General features: G+C 42.1%; 2 protein-coding genes across 3 annotated transcripts in view; one reads left to right on the top strand and one right to left on the bottom strand.

Annotated features, from left to right (window-relative positions):
- Positions 1-9946: 9946 nt before the first annotated feature.
- LOC106591640 (28S ribosomal protein S29, mitochondrial) lies at positions 9947-20667 on the bottom strand. Of its 2 annotated transcripts, none has more exons than XM_045699031.1 (13): positions 20477-20667; positions 20196-20237; positions 16766-16879; positions 16576-16677; positions 16395-16503; positions 14588-14680; positions 14368-14498; positions 12128-12208; positions 11369-11533; positions 11089-11148; positions 10891-10980; positions 10529-10646; positions 9947-10432 (listed from the first exon to the last, which is right to left on the bottom strand). In XM_045699031.1, exons 1-13 carry the CDS (start codon positions 20501-20503, stop codon positions 10347-10349), a joined length of 1218 nt encoding a protein of 405 aa, XP_045554987.1. In that variant the 5' UTR covers positions 20504-20667; the 3' UTR covers positions 9947-10346. The 2 variants fall into 2 exon arrangements, with proteins under 2 accessions (XP_045554987.1, XP_045554992.1); XM_045699036.1 differs by having other exon boundaries at positions 20463-20610.
- Positions 20668-21248: 581 nt separating this feature from the next.
- Positions 21249-27113, top strand: part of LOC106590786 (histone-lysine N-methyltransferase ASH1L-like) — a 28481-nt gene continuing 22616 nt past the window's right edge. The window contains 1 exon segment of the mRNA XM_045699017.1: positions 21249-21450. The gene's annotated coding sequence lies outside the window, so the exon portion shown is untranslated.

The following is a 27113-nucleotide window of genomic DNA, read 5'->3' as shown; positions in this document are numbered from 1 at the left end:
AATCTCATATAATATTACAGCAAGCGAGCTACAGAGGATACCATTTTAAATGGTGCATGACCACTTAACTTACTAAAAATACCCAGAAATCCAAAGCTCATCTTCAAGCTTAACTACAGTGAGCTGGTAGCCAGAATCTTCTCATTTTTCTTACCTCTTCATTTTTGAAGACATTGGACTCGACAATCTTGCCATTTGTCTGGGGTTACAAAAAACATCATATTTGTTAAGCCTACTTGCAAAAGCCCAAGGAAAGTGGTGGTATAGGCCTACACATCTTTACGCATTACTACTGGGCTGCAAATGCCAGGGCATTAACATACTGCCATCTGGGTTTCCCTGATAAGTTGGACACGGTTGCCCCCCTGTGGCTACATATGGAAGTCAAGTCTGTAACAAATTCCTCTCTTCCAGCCTTGCCTTTCTCCAAATCAGTGCCCAAACAAACTGACAGGCAACAACTCTGTTAGTTTTAGTTTTATTCAGGACTAACTCCTCCAGCAGATTTATCATGATTTGGGGACCTTCTGGACAAAGACTGATTGTGAACACTAGGAATGCTTAGTGTTGTTCTATTCCAGTCACATGTCTTGCTTAAGCAATACCTCACATGTCTGGCAGCTGTGTTTTTTTTTGGCATTGTTTTGTGTGTTTTTGTTTTGTACTAAATTGCAAAAGAAAATCCTTTAAAATAAAATATATATACAAAAAAATATATAAACTCCTCACTGTAGAGGGAGACTGGTACTGAGACAAACGGGTCCATGCTGTCAAAGCCACAGAGGATGAGGATAGAAGTTTTTATAGGTGAACTTCTGTTTCTATTTGACAGGTCATACAATAACATGAAACATGATGCATGAAAACACGTCAGAAGGGTCTTGTCCAAAAACATCTAGATCATTGCCATAGTCCCTTCCCCCTAATAGCCCTGATCTAAAGACACCAAATGGCTGGAGGTCGTTTTTGGACTGGACATACAACAACATTAATCACAACACAACAGCAGTAGGCCTGATTAACAACAATGACGAGACAGCCTACAGGGAGGAGGTGAGGGCCCTGGCGGAGTGGTGCCAGGAAAATAACCTCTCCCTTAACGTCAACAAAACGAAGGAGCTGATCGTGGACTTCGGGAAACAGCAGAGGGAGCACGCCCCTATCCACATCGACGGGACCGCAGTGGAGAAGGTGAAAAGCATCAAGTTCCTTGACGTACACATCACTGACAATCTAAAATGGTCCACCCACACAGACAGTGTGGTGAAGACGGCACAACACCGCCTCTTTAACCTCAGGTGACTGAAGAAATTCAGCTTGGCCCCTAAGACCCTCACAAACTTTTACAGATGCACAATTGAGAGCATCCCGTCATGCTGTATCGCCGCCTGGTACGGCAACTGTATCGCCCGCAACCGCAGGGCTCTCCAGAGAGTGATGCGGTCTGCCCAACGCACACTTCCTGCCCTCCAGGACACCTACAGCACCTGATATCACAGGAAGGACAAAAAGTTAATTGAGGACATGAACCAACCAAGCCACTGCCTGTTCACCCGGCTACCATCCAGAAGGAGAGGTCAGTACAGGTGCATCAAAGCTGGGATCGAGAGTCTGAAAAACAGCTTCTACCCCCAAGCAATAAGACTGTTAAATAACCATCACTAGCCAGATACCTTAGAGGCTGCAGCCCTAGTCACTTTAATAATGTTTACATACTGCTTTACTCATTTCATGTGTATACTGTATTCTATTCTACTGTATTTTAGTCAATGCCTCTCCGACATTGCTTGTCCTAATATTAATATATTTCTTAATTCCATTCTTTTACTTTTTAATTTGTGTGTACCCCTGACTTCGCATTAGACATACAGTTGAAGTCAGAAGTTTGCATACGCCTTTGCCAAATACATTTAAACTCCGTTTTTCACAATCCCTGACATTTAATCCTAGTAACAATTCCCTGTTTTAGGTCAGTAAGGATCACCACTTTATTTTAAGAATGTGAAATTTCAGAATAATAGTAGAGAGAATGATTTATTTCAGCTTTTATTTCTTTCATCACATTTCCAGTGGGTCAGAAGCTTACATACACTCAATTAGTATTTGGTAACATTGCCTTTAAATTGTTTCACTTGGGTGAAATGTTACGGGTAGCCTTCCACAAGCTTCCCACAATAAGTTGGATGAATTTTGGCCTATTCCTCCTGACAGAGCTGGTGTAACTGAGTAAGATTTGTAGGCCTCCTTGCTCGCAAACACTTTTTCAGTTCTGCCCACATATGATCTATAGGTTTGAGGTCAGGGCTTTGTGATGGCCACTCCAATACCCTGACTTTGTTGTCCTTAAGCCATTTTGCCACAACTTTGGAAGTATGCTTGGGGTCATTGTTCATTTGGAAGACCCATTTGTAACCAAGCTTTAACTTCCTGACTGCTGTCTTGAGATGTTGCTTCAATATATCCACATAAGTTTCCTTCCTCGTGATGCCATCTACTTTGTGAAGTGCACCAGTCCCTCCTGCAGCAAAGCACCCCCACAACATGATGCTACGAACCCCATGCTTCACGGTTGGGATGGTGTTCTTTGGCTTGCAAGCCTCCCCCTTTTCCTCCAAGCATAACGATGGTCATTATAGCCAAACAGTTCTATTTTTGTTTCATCAGACCAGAGGACATTTCTCCAAAAAGTACGATCTTTGTCCCCATGTGCAGTTGCAAACTGTAGTCTGGCTCTTTTATGGCAGTTTTGGAGCAGTGGCTTCTTCCTTGCTGAGCGGGCTTTCAGGTTATGTTGATATAGGACTCGTTTTACTGTGGACATAGATACTTTTGTACCTGTTTCCTCCAGTATCTTCACAAGGTCCTTTGCTGTTGTTCTCGGATTGATTTGCACTTTTCGCACCAACGTACATTCATCTCTAGGAGACACAAGACGTCTCCTTCCTGAGTGGTATGACGGCTGCGTGGTCTCATGGTGTTTATCCTTTTGTACTATTGTTTGTACAGATGAACGTGGTACCTTCAGGAGTTTGGAAATTGTTCCCAAGGATGAACCAGACTTGTGGAGGTCTACAATTCTTTTCCTGAGGTCTTTGCTGATTTCTTTTGCTTGTCCCATGATGTCCCATGATGTCAAGCAAAGAGGCACTGAATTTGAAGGTAGGCCTTGAAATACATCCACATCCAGAAGCTTCTAGAGCCATGACATGATTTTCTGGAATTTTCCAAGCTGTTTATAGTCACAGTCAACTTAATGTATGTAAACTTCTGACCCACTGGAATTGTGATACAGTGAATTATAAGTGAAATAATCTGTCTGTAAACAATTGTTGGAAAAAATACTTGTGTCATGCACAAAGAAGATGTCCTAACCGACTTGCCAAGACTTGTGGAATGGTTGATAAACGAGTTTTAATGACTCCAACCTGTATGTAAACTTCCGACTTCAACTGTAAATCATCTTCCTCAAGTTATAAACCAACGTCAACTCCTCTGGGAGGGACGGACGGACGTAGGGACGTAGGGACGTAGGGACGGACGGACGTATTTAAACACTTGCTTAGGTACAACCTCTGATCTTTCCAAGCATTTTTTATATGCTAAAACAGGATAAAAATTTTAAGAAAAATAAGAAAACATATCAAATCATACTACTGTATGTAAACGTCTGTCTGTCTGTCTGTCCGTCCGTCTGTCCAGACAGACGTTTACATACAGTAGTATGATTTGATATGTTTTCTTATTTTTCTTAAAATTTTTATCCTGTTTTAGCATATAAAAAATGCTTGGAAAGATCAGAGGTTGTACCTAAGTAAGTGTTTAAATACGTCCCTACGTCCGCCCCTACGTCCGTCCCTACGTCCGTCCGGACAGACAGACAGACAGACAGACAGACAGACAGACAGACAGACAGACAGACAGACAGACAGACAGACAGACAGACAGAGAAAAAGAGGATGAAATGGAGGGAGAGAAAGAGACAGCTTCTATCTCAAGGCCATCAGACTGTTAAATAGCCATCACTAGCTGGATACCACCCGTTTACTCAACCCTGCACCTTAGAGGCTGCTGCCCTTGTCACATTAATAATGTTTACATACTGCTTTACTCATTTCATATGTGTATACTGTATTCTATTCTACTGTATTTTAGTCAATGCCACTCCGACATTTTAGATTTGTGTGTATTGTTGTAAGGAAGCTAGGACCACACGCATTTCACTACACCCACAATAACATCTGCTAAATATGTGTATGTGACCAATAATTGATTTGAACAAGAGGTAATCATTTTTCCTGAGCTCTCCATTAGACATAGAGGATAACCACTCCATGCAGTTCTCACCCAGTCATTGTAGATCATCTTCCTCACGTTATGAACCAACGTCAACTCCTCTGGAGCCACTTGACAGACAGGAGAAAGAAAGAGAAAGAGAGAGAGGTCAGTCAGGTACTCAACCCTTACACAGAAATTACAAAGACAACAAAATGGAAGCAATAAATCAACATCACAGTGACTGACTATTTAGAATGTATTAGTACAGGGCTCTGGTCCTCCAAGAGCAAGGTCCTCCCCAAGAGACCATTGACTCCATCTACAGCCAAAGCCAGCCTGAAGCCCCCGTCAGCCCTCTCTGTCCCCACAGCCTGTAGCCTCATCTCCCTCAGCACTACTGCTCACAATGCGTTTAAACTGTGATACATGGTACGGTGTTCTTATAAGAGAAGTGCACTGAACCAATCATCTGGTAGAACTGGAGCCCAGACTAATATAGGGCAAGTGTACACTGAACGCTCCATGTCCACTAGCTCCCCTAGTGGCCGTCCCTCCTCAGTGCTCTCTCTCTCTGCCATTTTACCTCTCTCACTGCCATTTACCATCTGGACAAAAAGAACACCTATGTGAGAATGTTGTTTGTTGACTACAGCTCAGCGTTCAACACCACAGTGCCCTCCAAGCTCATCATTAAGGTAGGGACCGGGTCGACCCCAGGTGGTGAGGGTAGGCAACAACACATCCACCACTCTGACCCTCAATACAGGGGTCCCTCAGGGATGCGTGTTTAGTCCCCTCCTGTACTTCCTGTTCACCCACGACTGCGTGGCCGAGCAGAACACCATCATTAAGTTTGCCGACGACACGATGGTAGTAAGCCTGATCACCGACAACGATGAGACAGCCTACAGGGAGGAGGTCAGAGACCTGGCAGTGTGGTGCCGGGACAACAACCTCTCCCTCGACATCAGCAAGACAAATGAGCTGATCGTGAATTACAGGAAACAGAGGGCTGAGCATACCCCCATCTACATCGATGGGGCTGTAGTGGAGAAGATTGTGAGCTTCAAGTTCCTCGGTGTCCACATCACTAAGGAATTATCATGGCCCACACACACCAACACCGTCGTGAAGAGGGCACGACAATGCCTCTTCCGCCTCAGGAGGCTGAAAAGATTCAGCATGGGCCCTCAGATCCTCAAAAAGTTGTACAACTGCACCACTGAGAGCATCTTGACTGGCTGCATCACCGCTTGGTATGGCATCTGCTTGGCATACGACCCAGTACATCACTGGGGCCGAGGTCCCTACCATCCATGACCTCTATACCAGGCCGTGTCAGAGGAAGGCCGTAAAAATTGTCTAAGACTCCAGCCACCCAAGTCATAGACTGTTCTCTCTGCTACCGCACGGCAAGCGGTACCGATGCACCAAGTCTGGAACAAACAGGACCATGAACAGCTTCTACCCCCACCAAGCCATAAGACTGCTAAATAGTTAACAATAGCTATCCAAACTATCTGCATTTACCCTTTTTGCACTAACTCTTTTGACTCATTACATACGCTGCTGATGCTGTTTATTATCTATCCTGTTGCCTAGTCACTTTATCCCTTTATCCCTGTTTGAAAAGGAAATCATCTCCAAAAAAATCAAGCCTTAGAAAGTTGGTTGCAATTTCAGTTTTATCCACCTGAAAAGACAGAACAAATAATACAACAAATATTGTGGTTAAACTCAAATATACTAATTGATAAAAAAAAAACGTATTTTTCAAAGAAATGTTTAAAAAAGGTATAATTTTAGTGAATGATATCATAAATAGGACTGGTGGAGTTATGTCACACATGCAGCTAACACAGACACATGGAAATGTCTGCTCTACCCAAAATTACAACCAACTAATTGCAGCATTACCACAAAAATGGAAGAGGCAAGTAGAAGGGGAAAAAAGTAAGGAACTTGTATGTCGGCCCTGTATTAAAGAACATAAATGGTTAAATAAAAGTGTGATAAATAAAAACATATACCAATTTCATTTAAGGACCAAAAAACTGACAGCTGTGCCATATAAATTGCAAAATAGTTGGGAAGAGATTTTCGATGTACCCATTCCATGGCACATGGTTTATGAATTGATACGCAAAACAACGCCGGATTCAAATCTTTGAATTTTTCTATTTAAATTACTATACAAAATTCTTGCAACCAATAGAATGTTAAATATATGGGGGATACAATCTTCCCAGCTCTGCAGATTTTGCTGTGAGGAGGCAGAGTCATTAGATCATTTATTTTGGTATTGTCCATATGTAGCTCGTTTTTGGTCACAGGTCCAGGAATGGCTGAAGAATTGCAACATTTGCCTAGAACTAACGCTGCAGATAGCAATACTGGGTGATTTGAAAAGCCATAGTCAATCAATCAATAATATAATAATTATTTTAGCAAAAATGTTTATTTTTAAATTTACAATCTGTAGAAGCTATGAGAATAGAAAGGTTCAGTACTTTTTTCAAATAGAAATACAAAAAGGATGGTGTTGAGAGATAGATGGGAGGGGTTGAATGGATCTGAAGGGTGGGACTAATAACAAGATAACCAATGTAAAACATACAGGGTCTGTAAAATGTATATAGGTTCAGAAATATGGATATAGATTTACAAAAGAATATATATGGGGGATTGGAAATGATGCAGACAATTACATTGATGGAAGCAACAATCTTTCCGCAATGTTAAGCTGATCCAGCCCTTAATAAAAAAATAATAAATAAATACAATTAAAAAAGTAAAATAGTTAACAATAGCTATCCGAACTATCTGCATTTACCCTTTTTGCACTAACTCATTACATATGCTGCTGTTGCTGTTTATTATCTATCCTGTTGCCTAGTCACTTTATCCCTACCTATATGTACATATCTACCTCAATTACCATGTACCCCTGCACATTGACTCGGTACTGGTTCCCCCGTGTATATAGCCAAGTTATCGTTACTCATTGTGTATTTATTCCTTGTTATTTTACTGCTCCTCTTTAATTACTTGTTTTTTTTCTATTAGTTCTCTTTTTTTCTCTCTGCGTTGTTGGGAAGGGCCCATAAATAAGCCTTTCACTGTTAATCTACACCTGTTGTTTACGAAGCATGTGGCAAATACAATTTGATTAGATTTATTTGGATTTGCCACTGTGTTTTTAACCGTTTACATGTACATACTGACCCAACTTATATTGCCTGTCAAAAGACTGTTGATACTATTTGTGATTTCTGAACTAAAATCATTTCAAATTTGCTTAAAATCGCCATCAACTTCAAAGGGAAATGTGGGATTTGCCACTGCTCTTGATCCGTTTCAGCTAAAGACCAACCCAACATTCAAATGTGCAGAATGACTCAACATAGATAATGTCAACACAGATTTTTGCTACCATTCATACTTTATAAACTATAAAGCTTGTTGTATCCCCATTCATTTTAATGGCAGATTGCAGGCTTCAACATTCTTAACTGAAATCCCTGCAACAGAACTTTCAGAATGTTCAAACTAAAACTTAAAAACACATTATATTGCTTAAGATATTATCTGACCCGGAGCCAGGATAAAGTGACTAAGGGGGGCAGTTGAAATCGGCGATGGGGCAAAACATTTGGGGGGGTTTTGCATTGGAATTATATTGAATTCTGATTATACTGTATAATCACGCTATACCACAATACACATAAAGTTCAAATGCCGAGACTCCGAGATCATTGAAATGCTTTTGAAATCTGTGATGCGCTGTATTAGCACAATGGACGCCCTACAGCTAGGCTGTTTTGGTAATGAATATTACCTAAAAGATCGATAGGGCAATTCACCTATTACAAACAGCCTATGTGAATGCAGTCGTACACACAGCTGTTTTACCAAAAATAATGCAAACTAAATGCTGAAAGTTGTAGCCTAGTTATTCATGCATGCAAACAAAAATACTGAATAGCAGTTTGGCTTAGAATACCGAAAACTGCGAACAGAACAAAACAAAGAAACAGTGGTACCAACTAGTAGGAGTAGTAAACAAAATATCAGATGAATAAAGGCATGACAATCTATATTTAGGCTAGTTATATTAACAGTAAATAAACGCAGTAAACCAAAGATGAACGGAGATCCAAAACATAGCCTACAGCAGGGTTCCCCAACTGGCGGCCCACGGGATGAATTTGTCGGTTAAGTAATACTGCAAGACAGCACAGCAAATAAATTAACTTTTAGGTATAAATTAAAAACCTACAGGGTTGGGTCAAATCCAATACAACACAGAGTGAAACCCTTTTCTATTTTCAAGTATTGTGGTGGCAGCATCATGTTATGGGTATGCTTGTCATTGGTAGGGATTGGGGAGTTTGTCAGGATCAAAAGAAATATGAAAGGAACAAAGCCCAGGTAAAAAGTTAGTCTTTGGAAAACCTGACCCTGGGATAGTTTTCTTTTTCAGCTAGACAATTGCACACATTTTAATTCCAAAGACACACCAGAATAGATTGCCAAGAGGTGACAAGGTTTAAATATCACTTCGCATCAATAATCCCCAACCAACAATGCACTAAGCCTGAGTAATTTTGACTAAATCGATGGATATACTGTGTTACCCTAAGAGTTGTGCAAAATTGGTGGTAAGGATCCACCAATTATTTACAGATGTAATGGCTGCCAAAGGTGCTTCTGCCAAGTACTACCCTGAGGAGGGGGTGGTTACCTATCAAATTATGAAATTTATTTATTGGAACATTTTCTATAACTTTTTCACTTTTAAAATGTGGATTAGGTTGTGTAGATCTGTAGGAAAAAAACAAATGTAACCCATTCTTAGCAAAATGTGAAAAAAAGTTCAAGGGGGTGTAGACTTTCTTTTGGCACTGTATATTTTGCTGACGTACACCAGTGGGTTTTGGCGTACACTACGCTAATATGAAAAAAATGTAATTTAGGAAATGTTATCACCCTCTAACTTAATAATAATAATTTATAAGTGGATCAAGGGAATGCACACAGCAGTACAGAACAGAGGCATCCTTTTACGCTAATTCATTTTATATTTGCAGGCCAATGGCAACTTTGTGCTCTATAGTTGGAGTCAGGTTCTCTGGGAATCAAACTCTGAACACAGATGATCATGAGCTCATCCTCCAACAGGATGGGAACCTGGTCATCTACACCAGGGTTTCCCAAACTCAGTCCTGCTGAGTCAGTTGTGTAGTGCCAGGGCAAAAAAACTAAACGTGCACCCAGGGGGGCCCCAGGACTGAGTTTGGGAAACCCTGATCTACACCACACAGGGCCATCCCACAGGCCACCCATCAATGCACAAAGCGGTCAACTCACCCTCACTGACAAGGGTGCCCAGGTGTTCCAGTCCCAGAAATGTGGTCTGGTGCTCTCGTGAGGACACTAGTAATGAGGCAGAGTAACATCTTCACTTTACCATACCTGTCTATACCACTAAAATGCATATTCAAAAGCCTTGAGGCTTTTTAACCCTTTGATTTGGTCAAATAAAAATGTATTGACTTTTAAAGTAGTGGTTTGTGTTGTAATTCTGCGCATTGTGTCAGATACTCTCTATATTCAAAAGACAAACATCACTACTAACTTTATCGGCTCATATAAGAGAACATGAGATCTGTTTTTCATGTACATTTTTATTATGAAAAAGACATACACTATCATGCATCACACCAGAATAATTTATGGAGGGATACACACATATACATGGATTATAACATTGCAGTTATGCGTGAGTCTGTATTGGTGTTTGTCCCATAGAGAATGATAGAGGCCGCTAGTGGCCTTGATAGTGCGTCGGCAGCACCATTGAGGGCTTCCACCATGCTTCCGCCATTTTAAAGTAGTCAAAGTAGTCAACTGAGTGGGGATTCCTATGGGTTGTAGCCTCAATGGGGCTGCCCATGCTGTCACAGACGCTGTAAAGGCACAGATATAAAGATGAGTCCTCTATCTATCTCTATGGTTTGTCCATGATTATGGGTGTGTGTGAGTGGGAGGGAGTGGGTCCATGTGTGATGTTACAGGAAGGCACACAGTCTCTCCAGTACAGAAGGGTTTTTGTTGCTGAGGAAGATCAGTTCTTTCTTCCCTTCCTCTGTCTGACCTGATGGAGAGACAGAAATCTCCCAGAAATCAGTTCAACATGTCATAGTCTAAACCATCACAAACAGTGCCAGTGGTGAAAGTGACTATCTCTTACTGTGTGGGTGTTGTAGCCAGTGGCGGTCCAGGTAGTAGAGGTAACTGCTCTCAAACTCCTTCTCACTGTAGAGGGAGACTGGTACTGGGACAAACGGGTCCATGCTGTCAAAGCCCTCCTGTAGGAGGAACAAAGAGGATGAGGATAGAATTTTTTATAGGTGAACTTCTGTTTCTATTTGACTGGTCATACAATAACATGAAACATGATGCATGTAAACACGTCAGAAGGGTCTTGTGCAAAAACCTCTACATCCTCCCCTTAGCCCTTGTTAGCCCAGATCAATAGACACCAAGGGTTAGAGGTCGTTTTTGGACTGGACATACAACAACATTAACCAGGATGTAATCATAACCCCTGACCTCTCCCAGCAGCTCCTGGGGCAGGTAGGCAGAGCTTGGAGCGTAGAGCGACCCTGTCTGAGACAGAGTGGCGATGACCGCCCCTCCACACTGAGGAGAGAAAGAGAGGGAGAGATAGGGGTGGTGGTGTAAATAACAATCATGTAATTTTCTTATGTCTATTAGACATAGAGGATAACAACTCCATGCAGTTCTCACCCAGTCATTGTTGATCATCTTCCTCAAGTTATGAACCAACGTCAACTCCTCTGGAGCCACCTGACAGACAGGAGAAGAGAGAGACACAGAAAAAGTAGAGAGAGAAGGGAAAAGTGACAGGAAAAGAGGATGAAATGGAGGGGAGAGAGAGACAGGTCAGTCAAGTAAGCAATCTTTACACAGAAATTACAAAGATACAAAAATGGAAGCAATATAAATCAACATGTATTTTTTATAGATCCACAGTGAGAGGTGAATGAATGTATAGGTGTATAAGTACAGGGCTCTTATCCTCCTTCTTGAGCGTGGTCCTTCCCCAGAGACCGTTGACTCCATCAACAGCCACAGCCAGCCTGAAGCCCCCCTCTGTCCCCCCAGCCTGTAGCCTCAGCTCCTTTAGAACTGCCCCCACCACATCACTGCTGCTCTTCACACGAGACACTCCCTGGGGTGAAAAAAACACAGTTTAACAATGATACGTGGTATGAGATTCTCAAGAGAAGTGCACTGAACCAGTTATGTTGCAGAACTGGAGCCCAGACGCAAGGCGTTCACATGATTCCCAGCCAAAACAGGTCGGAACAGTTTGTGCATATATTACGACGACATTGTGATGTTTGTGTTCATTTGTTTCTGGAGGCAAGCCGAAGTCGGTAGCTGAAGTCTACGCCCCTTCGTTGGTGATTGGTCAACAGTAGGGATTCTGCAATAAAGTCTTTGTTGTCATTCAACAAGAGATTACTTGTTTTCATGCACATTTTTTCATTGAAAAATACTGCACCATACATCTTAGTTAGATATAAAATTGCACGACTAAGATCTCCTTGGCAAAAACTTCATAACAGATTTAAGTTATTTTAGATTAATTCTGACTACGGCACCTCAAATGGACAAACAGCACTATTAACGCTTTCTCATTTTTGAAGTGAAGGTCTTTCAAGGGAGCATGCGAGCACACTCGTTCGGTTCGCCTAGCCAAGTTCGGCCAAACTAAAGGATGCTGACGCCTTAATAAAGGGCACGTTGACGCTGGACTCACCATGTCCACCAGCTCCCCTAATGGCCGTCCCTCCTCAGTGCTCTCTCTCTTAGTCCACACGTACCGCTGCCTCAACTTGATCTAAAACAACAAGGGGAGACAGTGACAAATACAGGATGCCTCAAGGAGTAAAAATATGCTAAACAACTGTATGCAATAGTATTTAAAATGACATCTCTGTACCACACACACACAATTATCAGTAAGGTTCCTAAGTCAAGCAATGAATTTCAAGCACAGATTCAACCAAAGGCAAGGGAGCTTTTCCTACGGTTCACAAAGGACACCTATTGGTGGTTTGGAAAAATACAAATAAAACAGACATTGAATATTCCTTTGAGTATGGTGGAGCTATTATTGATGCACCATCCAAAGTGTAAAATTAAACCCACTTCGCCACAGTGATACAGGCGGCAATCCTAACGTAGTTTCCGGAGAGGCAGGAACCGCTCAGAGATTTCACCATGAGGCGAAACGTGATTTTAAAAAGTTTGAGTTTAAAGGCTGTGATAGGAGATAACGGAGGATGGATCAACATTGTAGTTATTTCACAATACTAACATAATTGATAGAGTGAAAAGAAGGAAGCCATCCTGTTTGCAATAAGGCACTAAAGTAATACTGAATAAAATGTGGCATGAAATTAACTTTTTGTCCTGAATATCACTGAGTATCATGTCATATCTTCAAGAATGGTGGTGGCTGCATCATGTTATGGGTATGCTTGTCATCGGCAACACCTCTGGAGTTTTTTAGGATAAAAAGAAACAGACACTGGGAAACAAACAAAGCCAAATATACACTGGAATTGCTTACCAAGATGATATTGAATTTTCCTGAGTGGCCTAGTTATAGTGTTGACTTACAATCAGCTTGAAAATCTATGGCAATAGTTGAAAATGGCTGTCTAGCAATGATCAACAACCAACTTCACAATAAAAAATAAAAAAAGAATAGGCAAATATTGTACAATCCAGGTGTGCAAAGCTCTCAGAGACTTACCCAGAAAGACTCACAGCTGTAATTGCTACTAAAAGGTGATTGACATGTATTAACTCAAATCAAAATATTAGTTTTATTTTCCATGAATTAAATTTTTTTAATGTTTCTTCCACTTTGAAAACTTGTGTAGATGGTCGACAAAAAAACAACAATTAAATCAATTTTAATCCTGCTTTGTAACAACAAAACCTGGAAAAAGTCAAGGTGTGTGAATACTTTCTAAAGGCACTGTATCTTATTTCTAATGTTAGGATTAGGGGATGGTAAACTGATCCTAGATTTGTTCCTACAGGCAACACGTACAGTGCCAGTCAAAGGTTTGGACACACCTACTTATTCCAGGGTTGTTTTTTTTATTACTATTTTCCACATTGTAGAATAATAGTGAAGACATCAAAACTATGTAATAACATATGGAATCATGTAGTAACCCAAAAAGTGTTAAACAAATCAGAAAATATTTTTGATTACCGTAAATTTGGGACTATAAGCCGCAACTTTTTTCCCAGGCTTTGAACCTCGCGGCTTAAACAATGACGCGGCTAATATATGGATTTTTCCCGCTTTCAATTTCCAAAAAAAACACATTCTGTGACGTGCTCAGTTTTTTGGCGGCATGAAGCTTTGATTTGACCAATGAAATTGTTGAACGGGTTAAGGTCAAACAACTTTTTTGTTTACTGTTTAGATTAAATCGAGCGCTCTCAAACTTCCCATCATTCTGATTACGGTAGTCATTTTGTCACCCTCATCATGGCAAAGACACGGAGAAATGCATATGATGCAGCTTTCAAGTTGAAGGCAATTGATCTGGCTGTTGGAAAAGGAAATAGAGCTGCTGCACGGGAGCTTGGTCTTAATGAGTCGATGATAAGACGTTGGAAACAGCAGCGTGAGGAATTGACTCAGTGCAAAAAGACAACTAAAGCTTACTGCTAATTTTTTATTTTTTGTTACAAGCCGTGTTTCGTTAAAGCCTGTGTAAAGTTAATTTGTTTCAATGTACCGGTAGGCACCTGCGGCTTATAGACATGTGCGGCTTATTTATGTTCAAAATAATAAAAAATAATAATAATTCGGTGCGTGCGGCTTATATTCAGGTGCGCTTAATAGTCCGGAAATTACAGTATTCAAAATAGCCACCCTTTGCCTTGATGACAGCTTTGTACACTGTGTGCCCAAACTTTTGACTGGCACTGTACCTGGCGCCCACTATCTATCTGAGGAGGAGGAGCTACCTTGGAGAGGAAGTGTTCATTGGTGGTTCTGAAGTTGCGTAGCCAGTTGGAGGCCTGTATTGGCTGGTCAAAGCGGGAGGTGTGGTAGGAGGAGGGCAACAGCTCCTTACAGTTCTTCACCCACAGGTGGGCTATAGAGGAGATTATTATCACAATCATTATTATCATCATCATTATTTTGTGTGTGTGTGTATGCCATGTTGGGGTGTATGTGTGTTACCATCTGGTATGTGTAGTACTAGCCATCCCTGTGTGGAGCAGTAGTGGACAGTATGACAGAGAGACATGGTCTTCCCACTGCCCTTCACACCATCTACACAACCAGTCAAGGTCAACACCAACACAATACAGGTAGACAACACTGGTCATAGAGCGGTACGGGGATGACTGTGTGTACAGTCGTGGCCAAAAGTTTTGAGAATGACACAAATATTAATTTCCACAAAGTTTGCTGCCTCAGTTTGTATGATGGCAATTTGCACATACTCCAGAATGTTATGAAGAGTGATCAGATGAATTGCAATTAATTGCAAAATCCCTCTTTGCCATGGAAATGAACTCAATCCCCCAAAAAACATTTCCACTGCATTTCAGCCCTGCCACAAAAGGACCAGCTGACATCATGTCAGTGATTCTCTCGTTAACACACGTGCCGTCATATTTTTTATATATATTTTTTTATTATATTTTAGTCATTTAGCAGACGCTCTTAACCAGAGCGACTTACAGTAGTGAATGCATACATTTCATACCTTTTTTTTCGTGTGCTGGCCCCCCGTGGGAATCAAACCCACAACCCTGGTGTTACAAACACCATGCTCTACCAACTGAGCTGCACAAAAAGGACTTCACAGGCAAGGATATTGCTGCCAGTAAGATTGCACCTAAATCAACCATTTATCGGATCATCAAGAATTTCAAGGAGAGCGGTTCAATTGTTGTGAAGAAGGCTTCTGGGCGCCCAAGAAAGTCAAGCAAGCGCCAGGACCGTCTCCTAAAGTTGATTCAGCTGCGGGATCGGGGCACCACCAGTACAGAGCTTGCTCAGGAATTGCAGCAGGCAGGTGTGAGTGCATCTGCACGCACAGTGAGGCAAAGACTTTTGGAGGATGGCCTGGTGTCAAGAAGGGCAGCAAAGAAGCCACTTCTCTCCAGAAAAAAACATCATGGACAGACTGATATTCTGCAAAAGGTACTGGGATTGGACTGCTGAGGACTGGGGTAAAGTCATTTTCTCTGATGAATCCCCTTTCCGATTGCATCCGGGAAAAAAGCTTGTCCGGAAAAGACAAGGTGAGCGCTACCATCAGACCTGTGTCATGCCAACAGTAAAGCATCCTGAGACCATTCATGTGTGGGGTTGCTTCTCAGCCAAGGGAGTGGGCTCACTCACAATTTTGCCTAAGAACACAGCCATGAATAAAGAATGGTACTAACACATCCTCAGAGGGCAACTTCTCCCAAACATCCAGGAACAGTTTTGTGACGAACAATGCCTTTTCCAGCATGATGGAGCACCTTGCCATAAGGCAAAAGTGATAACTAAGTGGCTCGGGGAACAAAACATTGACATTTTGGGTCCATGGCCAGGAAACTCCCCAGACCTTAATCCCATTGAGAACTTGTGGTCAATCCTCAAGAGGGAGGTGGACAAACCAAAACCCACAAATTCTGACAAACTCCAAGCATTGATTATGCAAGAATGGGCTGCCATCTGTCAGGATGTGGCCCAGAAGTTAATTGACAGCATGCCAGGGCGGATTGCAGAGGTCTTGAAAAAGAAGAGGTGACTCTTTGCATCAACTTCATGTAATTGTCAATAAAAGCCTTTGACACTTATGAAATGCTTGTAATTATACTTCAGTATTCCATAGTAACATCTGACAAAAATATCTAAAGACACTGAAGCAGCAAACTTTGTGGAAATTAATATCTGTGTCATTCTCAAAAATGTTAGCCACGACTGTATATTAAATGTATAAAGGTATATTGAGGTGTGATCAGGTGTATTAGGTAGGGTAGGATACAGAGTAGGTAGCGCAGGGTGGGCTTGCTGTAGTCGGCTCTCTTCAGGTGAGATATCAGCTCCAGAGCTGGCTGCCTCACCATCACACAGCCCTCGTTAAACGTCTTCACCTGGACACGGGTACAGACCGTCAGTCATACTGTAATACACACACACACACACACACACACACACACAAATACCTGTTGTTGGTATCGTGGCGGCAGGCCGTGGGGGAAGACAGTGTGGAAGTGGGAGGGGGGCACAGTGTAGTACTGCCCTAGGTGCTGTTCTGACTGACAGGCCTGGGGACAGAGGGAGATGAAATATCAGTACCCTCCACACTTATTACCACATGCTACAGAATAAAGTGTGATTGATTCTTCCACCTACCGGGTCGTTCTCCTGTGTTCTGAAGATGGAAAATGTCTCCGGTCTCGTCTCCATGCCAACCGCCTCCAGCTGCTGGCCACACCCACTGCCATGGAGCGGCCGCACCGGCACTACCTGTCCGTGACATCATCACATTCCACAGGTAAGATGCAGGTGGAGGTGTTGAGCGTCTATCATAGTCCAAAACGTGTACGCCTAAGCACAGCAGTGTTCTAGAATTTAGGACCGTTAAAATGAACTACAGTACAGTGGTGAAGCACAAAACACATTTCTACTAGTACCAGCACATCTCCAGAAAGACATGTACTGTATTTGTATCGTACTGACTTTTTATATGCATTGATCACATGGAAACTGACATCCCAACGCATCTTAAATGTTAATAAATATTCATAGCTAGCACTAGCTCAAGATGTACTCTTAAGGAGCCTAACGTCGCCGTTACTCCTTAAGGTCCAAGGACCTTATGTTATTTTCAGAGGTAGACTGGCTCTGGCAGCCAAAACTTCTAAACGCCAATCGATTCTCAAATGCGATACTAGAAAAATAAGGCCCTTTACTTTTATATCACATCAAAATAATTTAACAAATGCAAAATACACACATACTGTACACCACAGGAGGATGGTGGCACCTTAATTGGGGAGGACAGGCTCGTGGTAATGGCTGGAGCGGAATAAGTGGAATGGTATCAAATAAATAAAACATGGTTTCTAGGTGTTTGATGCCATTCCATTAGCTCCTTTCCAGTCATTATTATGAGCCGTCCTCCCCTCAGCAGCCTCCACCACTGTATATTGTTTTTTAAATTTTAATTTCACCTTTATTTAACCAGTTAGGCTAGTTGAGAAGAAGTTCTCATTCACAACTGCGACCTGGCCAAGATAAAGCCAAGCAGTGCAACACAAAACAACAGAGTTACACATGGAATAAACAAACATGCAGTCAAGTATATATACACAGTGTGTGCAAATGAGGTAGGATAAGGGAGGTAAGGCAATAAATAGGCTATAGTGGCGAAATAATTACAATATAGCAATTAAACACTGGAGTGAGATGTGCAGAAAATGAGTGTGCAAGTAGACATACTGGGGTGCAAAGGAGCAAAATAAATAAAATAAATAACAGTATGGGGATGAGGTAGTTGGATGGGCTATTACAGATGGGCTATGTACAGGTGCAGTGATCTGCTCTGATAGCTGGTGCTTAAAGATAGTGAGGGAGATATGGGTCTCCAGCTTCAGTGATTTTTGCAGTTCGTTCCAGTCATTGGCAGCAGAAAACTGGAAGGAAAGGTGGCCAAAGGAGGAATTAGCTTTGGGGGTGACCATTGACATATACCTGCTGGAGCGCGTGCTACGGGTGGGTGCTGCTATGGTGACCAGTGAGCTGAGATAAGGCGGAGCTTTACCTAGCAAAGACTTATAGATGACCTTGGAGCCAGTGGGTTTGATGACGAATATGAGGCGAGGGCAAGCCAACAAGAGCATTCAAGTCCCAGTGGTGGGTAGTATATGGGGCTTTGGTGACAAAACGGATGGCACTGTGATAGACTGCATCCAATTTGCTGAGTAAAGTGTTGGAGGCTAATTTGTAAATGACATTGCCGAAGTCAAGGATGGGCAGGATAGTCAGTTTTACTAGGGGGTTTGGCAGCATGAGTGAAGGATGCTTTGTTGCGAAATAGGAAGCCGATTCTAGATTTAATTTTGGATTGGAGATGCTTAATGTGAGTCGAAGGAGAGTTAACAGTCTAACCAGACTCCTAGGTATGTGTAGTTGTCCACATATTCTAAGTCAGAACCGTCCAAAGTAGTGATGATGGACGGGCGGGCCGGTGTGGGCAGCGATCGGTTGAAGAGCATGCATTTAGTTTTACTTGCATTTAAGAGCAGTTGGAGGCCACGGAAGGAGAGTTGTACGGCATTGAAGCTTGTCTGAAGGTTAGTTAACAGTGTCCAAAGAAGGGCCAGAAGTATACAAAATGGTGTCGTCTGCGTAGAGGTAGATCAGAGAATCACCAGCAGCAAGAGCGACATCATTGATGTATACAGAGAAAAGAGTCGGCCCGAGAACTGAACCCTGTGGCACCCCCATAGAGACTGCCAGAGTTTCGGACAACAGCCCTCCGATTTGACACACTGAACTCTGTCTGAGAAGTAGTTGGTGAAACAGACGAGGCAGTCATTTGAGAAACCAAGGGTGTTAAGTCTGCCGATTAGAATGTGGTGATTGACAGAGTCGAAAGCCTTGGCCAGGTCGATGAATACAGCTGCACAGTATTGTCTCTTATGGATGGCGGTTATGATATCGTTTAGGACCTTGAGCGTGGCTGAGGTGGGCCGGTGAGGGCAGCGGTGAGGTGGGCCTCCTCTGCATCTCACAAAGACATGGCGGATGGAACCAAACATCTCAAATTTGGATTCATCAGACCAAAAGGACAGATTTCTACCAGTGTAATGTCCATTGCTTGTGTTTCTTGGCCCAATCAAGTCTCTTCTTCTTATTGGTGTCCTTTAGTAGTGGCTTCTTTGCAGCAATTCGACATGGTCTTTTACCAAATAGGGTTATCTTCAGTATACCACTCCTGCCTTGTCACAACACAACTGATTGGCTCAAATGCATTAAGGAAAGAAATTCCACAAATAAACGTTTACCAAGGTACACCTCTCAATTGAAATGCATTCCAGGTGACTATGTCATGAAGCTGGTTGAGAGAATGGCAAGTGTGCAGAGCTTTGAGCTTTTCATTGTTTTGATGTCTTCACTATTATTCTACAATTTCGAAAATAGTAAAAATAAAGAAAAACCCTGGAATGAGTAGGTGTGTCCAATCTTTTTACTGGTACTGTATATATTTTTTTTATTGTTTCTCGCTGATATGAAAGATAAGGAAGCGATGCATGTTAATGTTCAGACCGAGCGTTGGGGCTCTTAACTAAACACTTATGTGTAATGGAAATGAGAGTTGAGTCAGCACATAATTAGGTATAAGGGACTATAGTATTAGTGCAAGCCTCAAGCTCTCTTCATTCTAATACTCAATCATAGACACTTACCGACAGTTGTGGCTGCTTTGTGTGATGTATTGTTGTCTCTACCTTCTTGCCAAATTGTGCTGTTGTCTGTGCCCAAAAATGTTTGTACCATGTTTTGTGCTGCTACGATGCTGTGTTATCATGTGTTGCTGCCTTGCTATGTTGTTTTCTTAGGTCTCTCTTTGTGTAGTGTGGTGTTGTCTCTCTTGTCGTGATGTGTGTTTTGTCCTATATATTTCTTTTTTTTTATCCCAGCTCCCGTCCCCGCAGGAGGCCTTTTTGCCTTTTGGTAGGCCGTCATTGTAAATAAGAATTTGTTCTTAACTGACTTGCCTAGTTAAATAAAATAAATAAAGCAATGAATTTCATGGGATCTTGCACCATGGACTCACCGTTTGTCGTAATCTGAAGGATAGTCTGCGAAGGGCCATGGTCTGGAACATGAATAAGTACATAAACCCAGGTCAGTTTACACAGTTACACTGGTACCATCTGTACTATTGCAGGGGCGACCTTCACTGTAAAATAATGACTATGTTTTTAGGACTAGCAATGTAATCTCAGCTCAATATCTGCTAGCAAGACACTAACATGCATCCTTGTTTTACAGTACACTGCAGCAAGACTACAACAACTGTATGTACACAACAACAATTTACCAATTAATTCATACAATTAAAATCCAAACAGGCAAGGTCATGTAGTTTTAGACGGTTCAGGTCTATTTTGAAAACACTGAAGAGTTGCACAATTTCGGTCGAACTGTCACGGTGCTAAATCTGTGGCGGTCGCCATTTTGGTTTGTAGACGAAGGATGTTACGTAGAGAGCTGAAATATGCGCATCGTTTCCGCAAATCCAGATGTCATCCACAGTTTTTTTTTAGAGCTAGGTGGTCTTATTTAGAACCAGTCTGATTTATATATATATAACGTCCACATAATAACTGTTTGTTGGCCTAAAATAGATTTAAGTCAATGGACCTAGGATTTAGGCCTATAGGTTTCCAATGGTTATGACAGGATGAGGAAAAACTGTATAAACATTCTCAGGGTGATTCTATGCAAGATGGTCCCATACATTTCAAAGTGGAGTATGCGGGAATGAAACCAAAAAATATATTGTTTTCGTTTGTTATATAATTATAGCCTTAGGCCTAGTATTTGACATTCAACCACAATAATGTTCGATAGAGATAATTTTTTTAATGAAATACAATTTCTTAACAACAAAAAAAAAAACAGTAGGCTTTGGCTGTATAGGCTTACATTTACATCATTACATTTACATTTAAGTCATTTAGCAGACGCTCTTATCCAGAGCGACTTACAAATTGGTGCATTCACCTTATAATATCCAGTGGAACAACCACTTTACAATAGTGCATCTAAATCTTACAGTCTACTGCATCTCCCATAGCGCACATCAATCACCCTTCTCTCCCTCCCTTCTCTCCCGCCTCTTGGAGCTCCTGAAAGAGTGCGGTGTGTTGCTTTCAGCTTGTTTGAGACTGCTGTAACCTTCTACTCAGTGCATCTACTACGGGCGCTTTCCGCTCAGAAGCCCCGGTTTTGTGAATGGGCTTCAGTCCGCTCTGACTTCAACCGTGCCCGGGTAGCGCAAGGAACGAATTCAGATATGCAAACAGGTAACTGCTTGGGAAAGAAGGGCCAAGAGAAAGCAAGGCTTGATATGTCGTCGCCATTTTGTTATAATTTTTTTATATCATTATGTATTTCTAAATAATTTAGGCTATTTTGTGAACATAAGTTTTTAGCAACTTTTTAAAAATCATTTAGATGCACATTGAACTGTTGAGGTATTTTATTATTTCGGCCAACTGCACATATAGCTTCTGATTACATTTTCTCACGAAAGTTGCCTTTGCTAAGAGATTGCTGGCGTATGTGCTCATCATTTATTACGAGTGAAGCTCGCAACTATGCAATCGAATAGAAAGCCTAGCTGTCAACAATGTTTTGGCACAGAATGACGCAGCCTCACGGGGGGCGTTCACCGTCCTCTAGCACAGTGCACGATCTGATCAGTCTGAAGGAAACAATGTAGCCGAACTTTCCCTTTTCCTGGCTGGCTGAGAAATAGTTACAAAATAAACTAAACAAAACTGGCCCGCGATTGATACCCCACCTCCCCCATTTTTTATAACAAAATAAAACATAGGATTTTGTTTATGTAAAAAAAAAAAAAAGACTAAAATCACAAGGAATTCAGCTACACATTTGTTTAATTTAGGAAATATGTTCCCAAGTATACCACAAATTAAAAAAGAGACATGTCTTTTGTATGTGATCATGTCTCAATGTAATCAAGGTATGAAATGATTGCTATTTTCAAAATACAATCTATTATTGGTATTAGTTGTGGTGAATTTGCAGCATTATTATAATTATGCACCGGGCCATAACCATCGACTCCGCGGCGGAATCTACTTGTCTTCGCCTGCAGTACTGTAACAAGCTCTCCACCTAGCTGTTGAGACATGTTACTACGGAGAATGCTACTGTAGTGTCTTCAACCCAGCGCTATGAAAACCGCCGCGCAAATGTTGTTCTCTTCTGTATCCAGCCAGCCTATGCGTAGGGATTCCTAGGAGGAGTAGGCCTAGCGACTTTAGTTATGTAACCAAACCAATATCTGAATACATCGCATGATTGTTGACGGTTGTCGAGAGGATAGGACAGTATCACCAAGCTCTCTTATCTTGTCTAATGTAGGCTAAACGCAGTTCTGGGACACGCACGCTCGGTAAGTAGCACGAATATGTCTAATTTTGTAACATATCAAACCATCATGTTATGTTAGTTAGTAAGTATATGCTAGCGTGCTGTATCACAGCGTTGCGACAATATTGCATCTGTCATATAATTTATTATGGGGGTGTGGGACCAGGGTTGAATTTTCCCTTCACAGACTGTGATAATATTTATTAAGCCAATGTTGCTGACACAAGTATTATAAGGTAGACAGAGGACAGATGAGGGAGGGGAAAGGGGCATGGACTCATCACACAAAAAAATACTGTATCATCATAGAGAATTGTGATAACTGACAGACATGTAATAGTTTAATGGTTAAATTCGTTGTGCAATTATATGTATTATTGGCAGATGTTCTATGAAATAGGCTATATGAATGACAACAACAACAATGGCACGTGTCATGTCATCACCTACGTTATGTGTGCACTGTGCGTAATGCCTACAAGCTACCATAGTTCACACGATGCATCGCCATTCGCAAAATAAACTAGTGCGTAATGTTGACATGACAGTGACACCGTGAACGCGGGTAGATCACACAAGTGAGTGTGGTACTGGACATCACTCCCCTCCGCTCTAGATCAGCCAGCCAGTGTAGCAGCGACCAGGGTACACAATGTACGCCCCACCGACCAAGAGCCTGATACAGACAGTAATAACTGTGAAGAGAAGGGCAGAGAGTGTGCGTGTGTGTCACAACATTAGCTCTCTTAGATATATTGGTAACGAACATGTTAAGACTCCTGGGGGGTACTGATAGTCTATTATTGAGAATAGAATTGTATTGGATTCATCGTTTGTGTGTGTCTCCTAAAGGTCTGAACCAAGAGTTTGATATCAGACCATTTGTTACATGAATATATCACTTTGATTTATCTTGCCTTCCAGGTCTCCTTGGCCATTTTGTAAATATATATTATTTTCTGTAACTACTACATGTTCCCATCTCATTGATATCAAATTATTAGAGGTACACAAATAGTTTTTGCACCCACCATGTGTCACCATGTGTGCGTAATGGTCATGTGAGGTCAAATGTGAATATTTTGGGATGTGAGCACTCAGTTTGTTTATTTGACCTGACGAAGATCCGTTTCAGATGGAAACGTTGTCAATAAAGTGGTGAATTGGGAGCTTTAACAGTGTGCAGGCCTTCTTGTTCTTTAGTAGTGTTCTTTATTAGCCCAGTACCTATGTTTTTAAGGATGTGCGTATGACCACCAACTTTTCTCTGTGTGTGTCTCATCAGCTTGTATGGAGTAGCGGTACCACTTAGTATACTGAAATACTATCTCAACCGATCACTATCATGTACACTACATGACCAAAAGTATATGGACACCTGCTCGTCGAACATCTCATTCCAAAATCATAGGCATTAATATGGAGCTGGTTGGCCAGGGAAACCCATTTAATGAAGCTCCTGACAAACAGTTATTGTGTTGACGTTGATTTCAGAGGCAGTTTGGAACTCGGTAGTGAGCGTTGCAGCTGAGGACAGACGATTTTTATGTGCTACACACTTCAGCACTCGGGTGTCCCATTCTGTCAGCTTGTGTGGCCTACCACTTTGTGGCTGAGCCGTTGTTGCTCCTAGATGTTTCCACTTTACAATAACAGCACTTACAGTTGACCGGGGAAGCTCTAGCAGGGCAGAAATTTGATGAACTGACTTGATGGAAAAGTGGCATCCTATGACGGTACCACGTTGAAAGTCACTGAGCTCTTCAGTAAGGCCATTCTACTGACAATGTTTGTCTGTGGAGATTGCATGGCTGTGTGCGCAACTTTATACACCTGTCAGCAACGGATGTGGCTGAAATAGCCGAATTCCCTCATTTGAAGGGGTGTCCACATACTTTTGTATATATAGCGTATAATGGGATGATCTGTCACTAGTGTGTTTTCATAGAGATGCTTATGTACTAGTAGTTATGGCTGATAACAGTGACAGTCTGATGGAGATGGTTGGATATGAGAGGGCCCTTACAATGATTTAACCCACTGCTTGTTGAGTGCAGAGGATCAAAATGATAATAGTGTCAACTCTATCCATCACTCTGACATCTGCAATAGCTGTAGACCCGCTGCTTAAAGGCAGACTGAGCGAAATTACTTTGCCACGAGCAGCACCGGAGATATTGAGATGAGCAAGATGCAAGACTTCACTCTCACTCAGTCACACACAGTATCTGCGCATGTGCAGGGCTTCGCTTCACGCTGTTCACAGCGTGGTAGCCAGGTCATCAAAACAGAGAAGTTGAGCCAATGCTCAATTACAGTAGTTGTTGCGAAAATTGACCCACTATGCTGTTTACTTTCTGCATCTACATCATATCGCTGAGTCTACTTTTAATGTTGCGATATCGTTGACTGCTGGTTAGTTAGCACGACAGACACTACCTTGGAACAGACAGACAGGCTGTTTATAGGACTGAGGTTCATAACATTCCTATTTAGTCATAGTGAATAATACCATTAGCTTTTGTTCTGTCCAGTATGTATTGGCCACACCTCTTTCCTCAGTCTATCTACATGTAGGCTACGTGTGGGCCTGCTTGTTGACTCATGGCACTTGTACTTGTGTTATCTAAACACGTAATGTTGCCTATTCTATAATGCCATATTCTGAAAATGAAAGGTATTTCAACCTGTCACTCAATCTAGCCAACTTTACATTGTATTGACAAACAGGGCTATACTATATTGTACTGTAGTATACTGTACTATACTGTCCTCTATCTCACCATGTCTTCATGTCACTGTGACCTCCACAATATGTACACTCTCTCTCTCTCTCTCTCTCTCTCTCTCTCTGTGTGTGTCTGTCTATCTGTGTGTGTGTCTGTCTATCTGGGTCAGGCCACAGTAGTGGTCACTGTAGAGGTGACCAGTAGTCTGAGAGATACTGAGCTCTATATGATAACATGGTCTGACTGGAAGCCTCTTCAGAGGAGAAGGACAAGGCACTGTTGAGAGACAGATGAGTTGTTTCGTAAGAGGCTCTCCATAGAGAGTAAAGAATGTACAACAGGGTGTGTTTTATTAGGAAATGAAGAGAGGGAGAGAGAGAGAGGAATGAGACAGAGGGGAATGAGACAGAGGGGATGATAGGGAAAGAGTTATAGGAGATGGTGTTTGTTTTGGCGTGTATTGGTCAGCACATAGACTACAGAGCAAGTGTGTATGTGTGAGAGGGAGACAGAGAGAGGGAGACAGAGAGAGGGAGACAGAGAGAGGGAGTCAGAGAGAGGGAGACAGAGAGAGGGAGACAGACAGAGAGAGTAGAGTAAAGTATGGCTGTTCAGGGGAACATTATTGTTGGGTGTGTTACTTGCCATAGCATCACATTAAAAGTCCATTTACAAAGGGGTCAATGAAAAGCTTACTTGACTTAGAGGAAACCAGGAGAGGGGGAGGAATTCACACTCGTTTCCAAAAATAAGTTTTGCCCGTTCCTACGGATTGGTGTTACACCACTACTGAGAGGGGAGGAGGGGAACGTTCTGGAGGACGTGAATGGAAGGATTGAGGTTGAAGAGGAGAAAAAGAATGAAGAGAAGAGGGGGAGGAAATATGGTTTTCATTAACATGGATACGGTGCCTGGTGCTGGGTTGACCGTTTTACTGTGTGGTCTGTTCCGAGAGAGAGAGTTGCAAAGGGTTGCTGACAGACATGAAACAGAGAAGGTTGGAGAGAAAAGAGAGAAAGGCAGAGTACAGTAGAGAGGAGGGAGGAGGGAGGGAAAGGTAGCAGGGTTGTGGTGTGGAGAGAAGTAGAAGTTGGTATCGAGCATAAGCCCTTAGATCTGTGATCCCTTCACGAACGAAAGAAAGAAAGAAAGATGGAGAAAGGAAGGAATGATACCTTTTTAAAGAATTTGAAGAGAGTTTTCCAGTAAGTGCAGGCATTCTTGGAAAGGGCTGCTCTGCTGAGTATGATTGGTCCCCTGGGGTTCCGTTCAGTGAGGTCATCAGTGAGGTCATCATCTGAATCATCTCCTGAGTGACTTTACTGCAATCTGCTTCATACGACCACACACACACACACACACCATACACACACACACACACACACACACACACACACACACACACACACACACCATACACACACACACACCACACACACACACACACACACACACACACACACACACACACACACACACACACACACACACACACACACACACACACACACACACACACACACACACACACACACACACACACACACACACACACACACACACACACCATACACACACACACACACCATACACACACACACACCACATACACACACACACACCATACACACGCGGCTAGGGAAATTGTATTGCAGCATTTTCTTCAGGACTTTGGCCGGAGAGAGCGGAGGAAAGAGAGGGAGCTGACTCCAGTTGTAGGGTTTAGTATAGTGTCGGGTTGCCAGGCTGGGTGATGCTGTGGTCAGCTGCAGTGGAGAACAGGACATAGTCTACTTGTAAGCTGACATTTAACTGGTGTCTTTTGTCGTCTGTTGAAA

The sequence above is a fragment of the Salmo salar genome, chromosome ssa02, assembly GCF_905237065.1.
Source record: "Salmo salar chromosome ssa02, Ssal_v3.1, whole genome shotgun sequence".
Lineage (NCBI taxonomy): Eukaryota > Metazoa > Chordata > Actinopteri > Salmoniformes > Salmonidae > Salmo > Salmo salar.
This window is presented reverse-complemented; position numbering and strand designations above follow the sequence as displayed.

What these genes read in the sequence shown, in the direction of transcription:
- LOC106591640 (XM_045699031.1), bottom strand. Translation starts at nt 20,503, where the DNA reads ATGACCTTGCCTGTTTGGATTTTAATT. An exon ending in CCCAGGAGCTGCTGGGAGAG is followed by an intron (nt 10,647 to 10,890) that starts GTCAGGGGTTAT and finishes TTCCTCCTACAG; the next exon opens with GAGGGCTTTGACAGCATGGA. An exon ending in CTGGCTACAACACCCACACA is followed by an intron (nt 10,433 to 10,528) that starts GTAAGAGATAGT and finishes TCTCTCCATCAG; the next exon opens with GTCAGACAGAGGAAGGGAAG.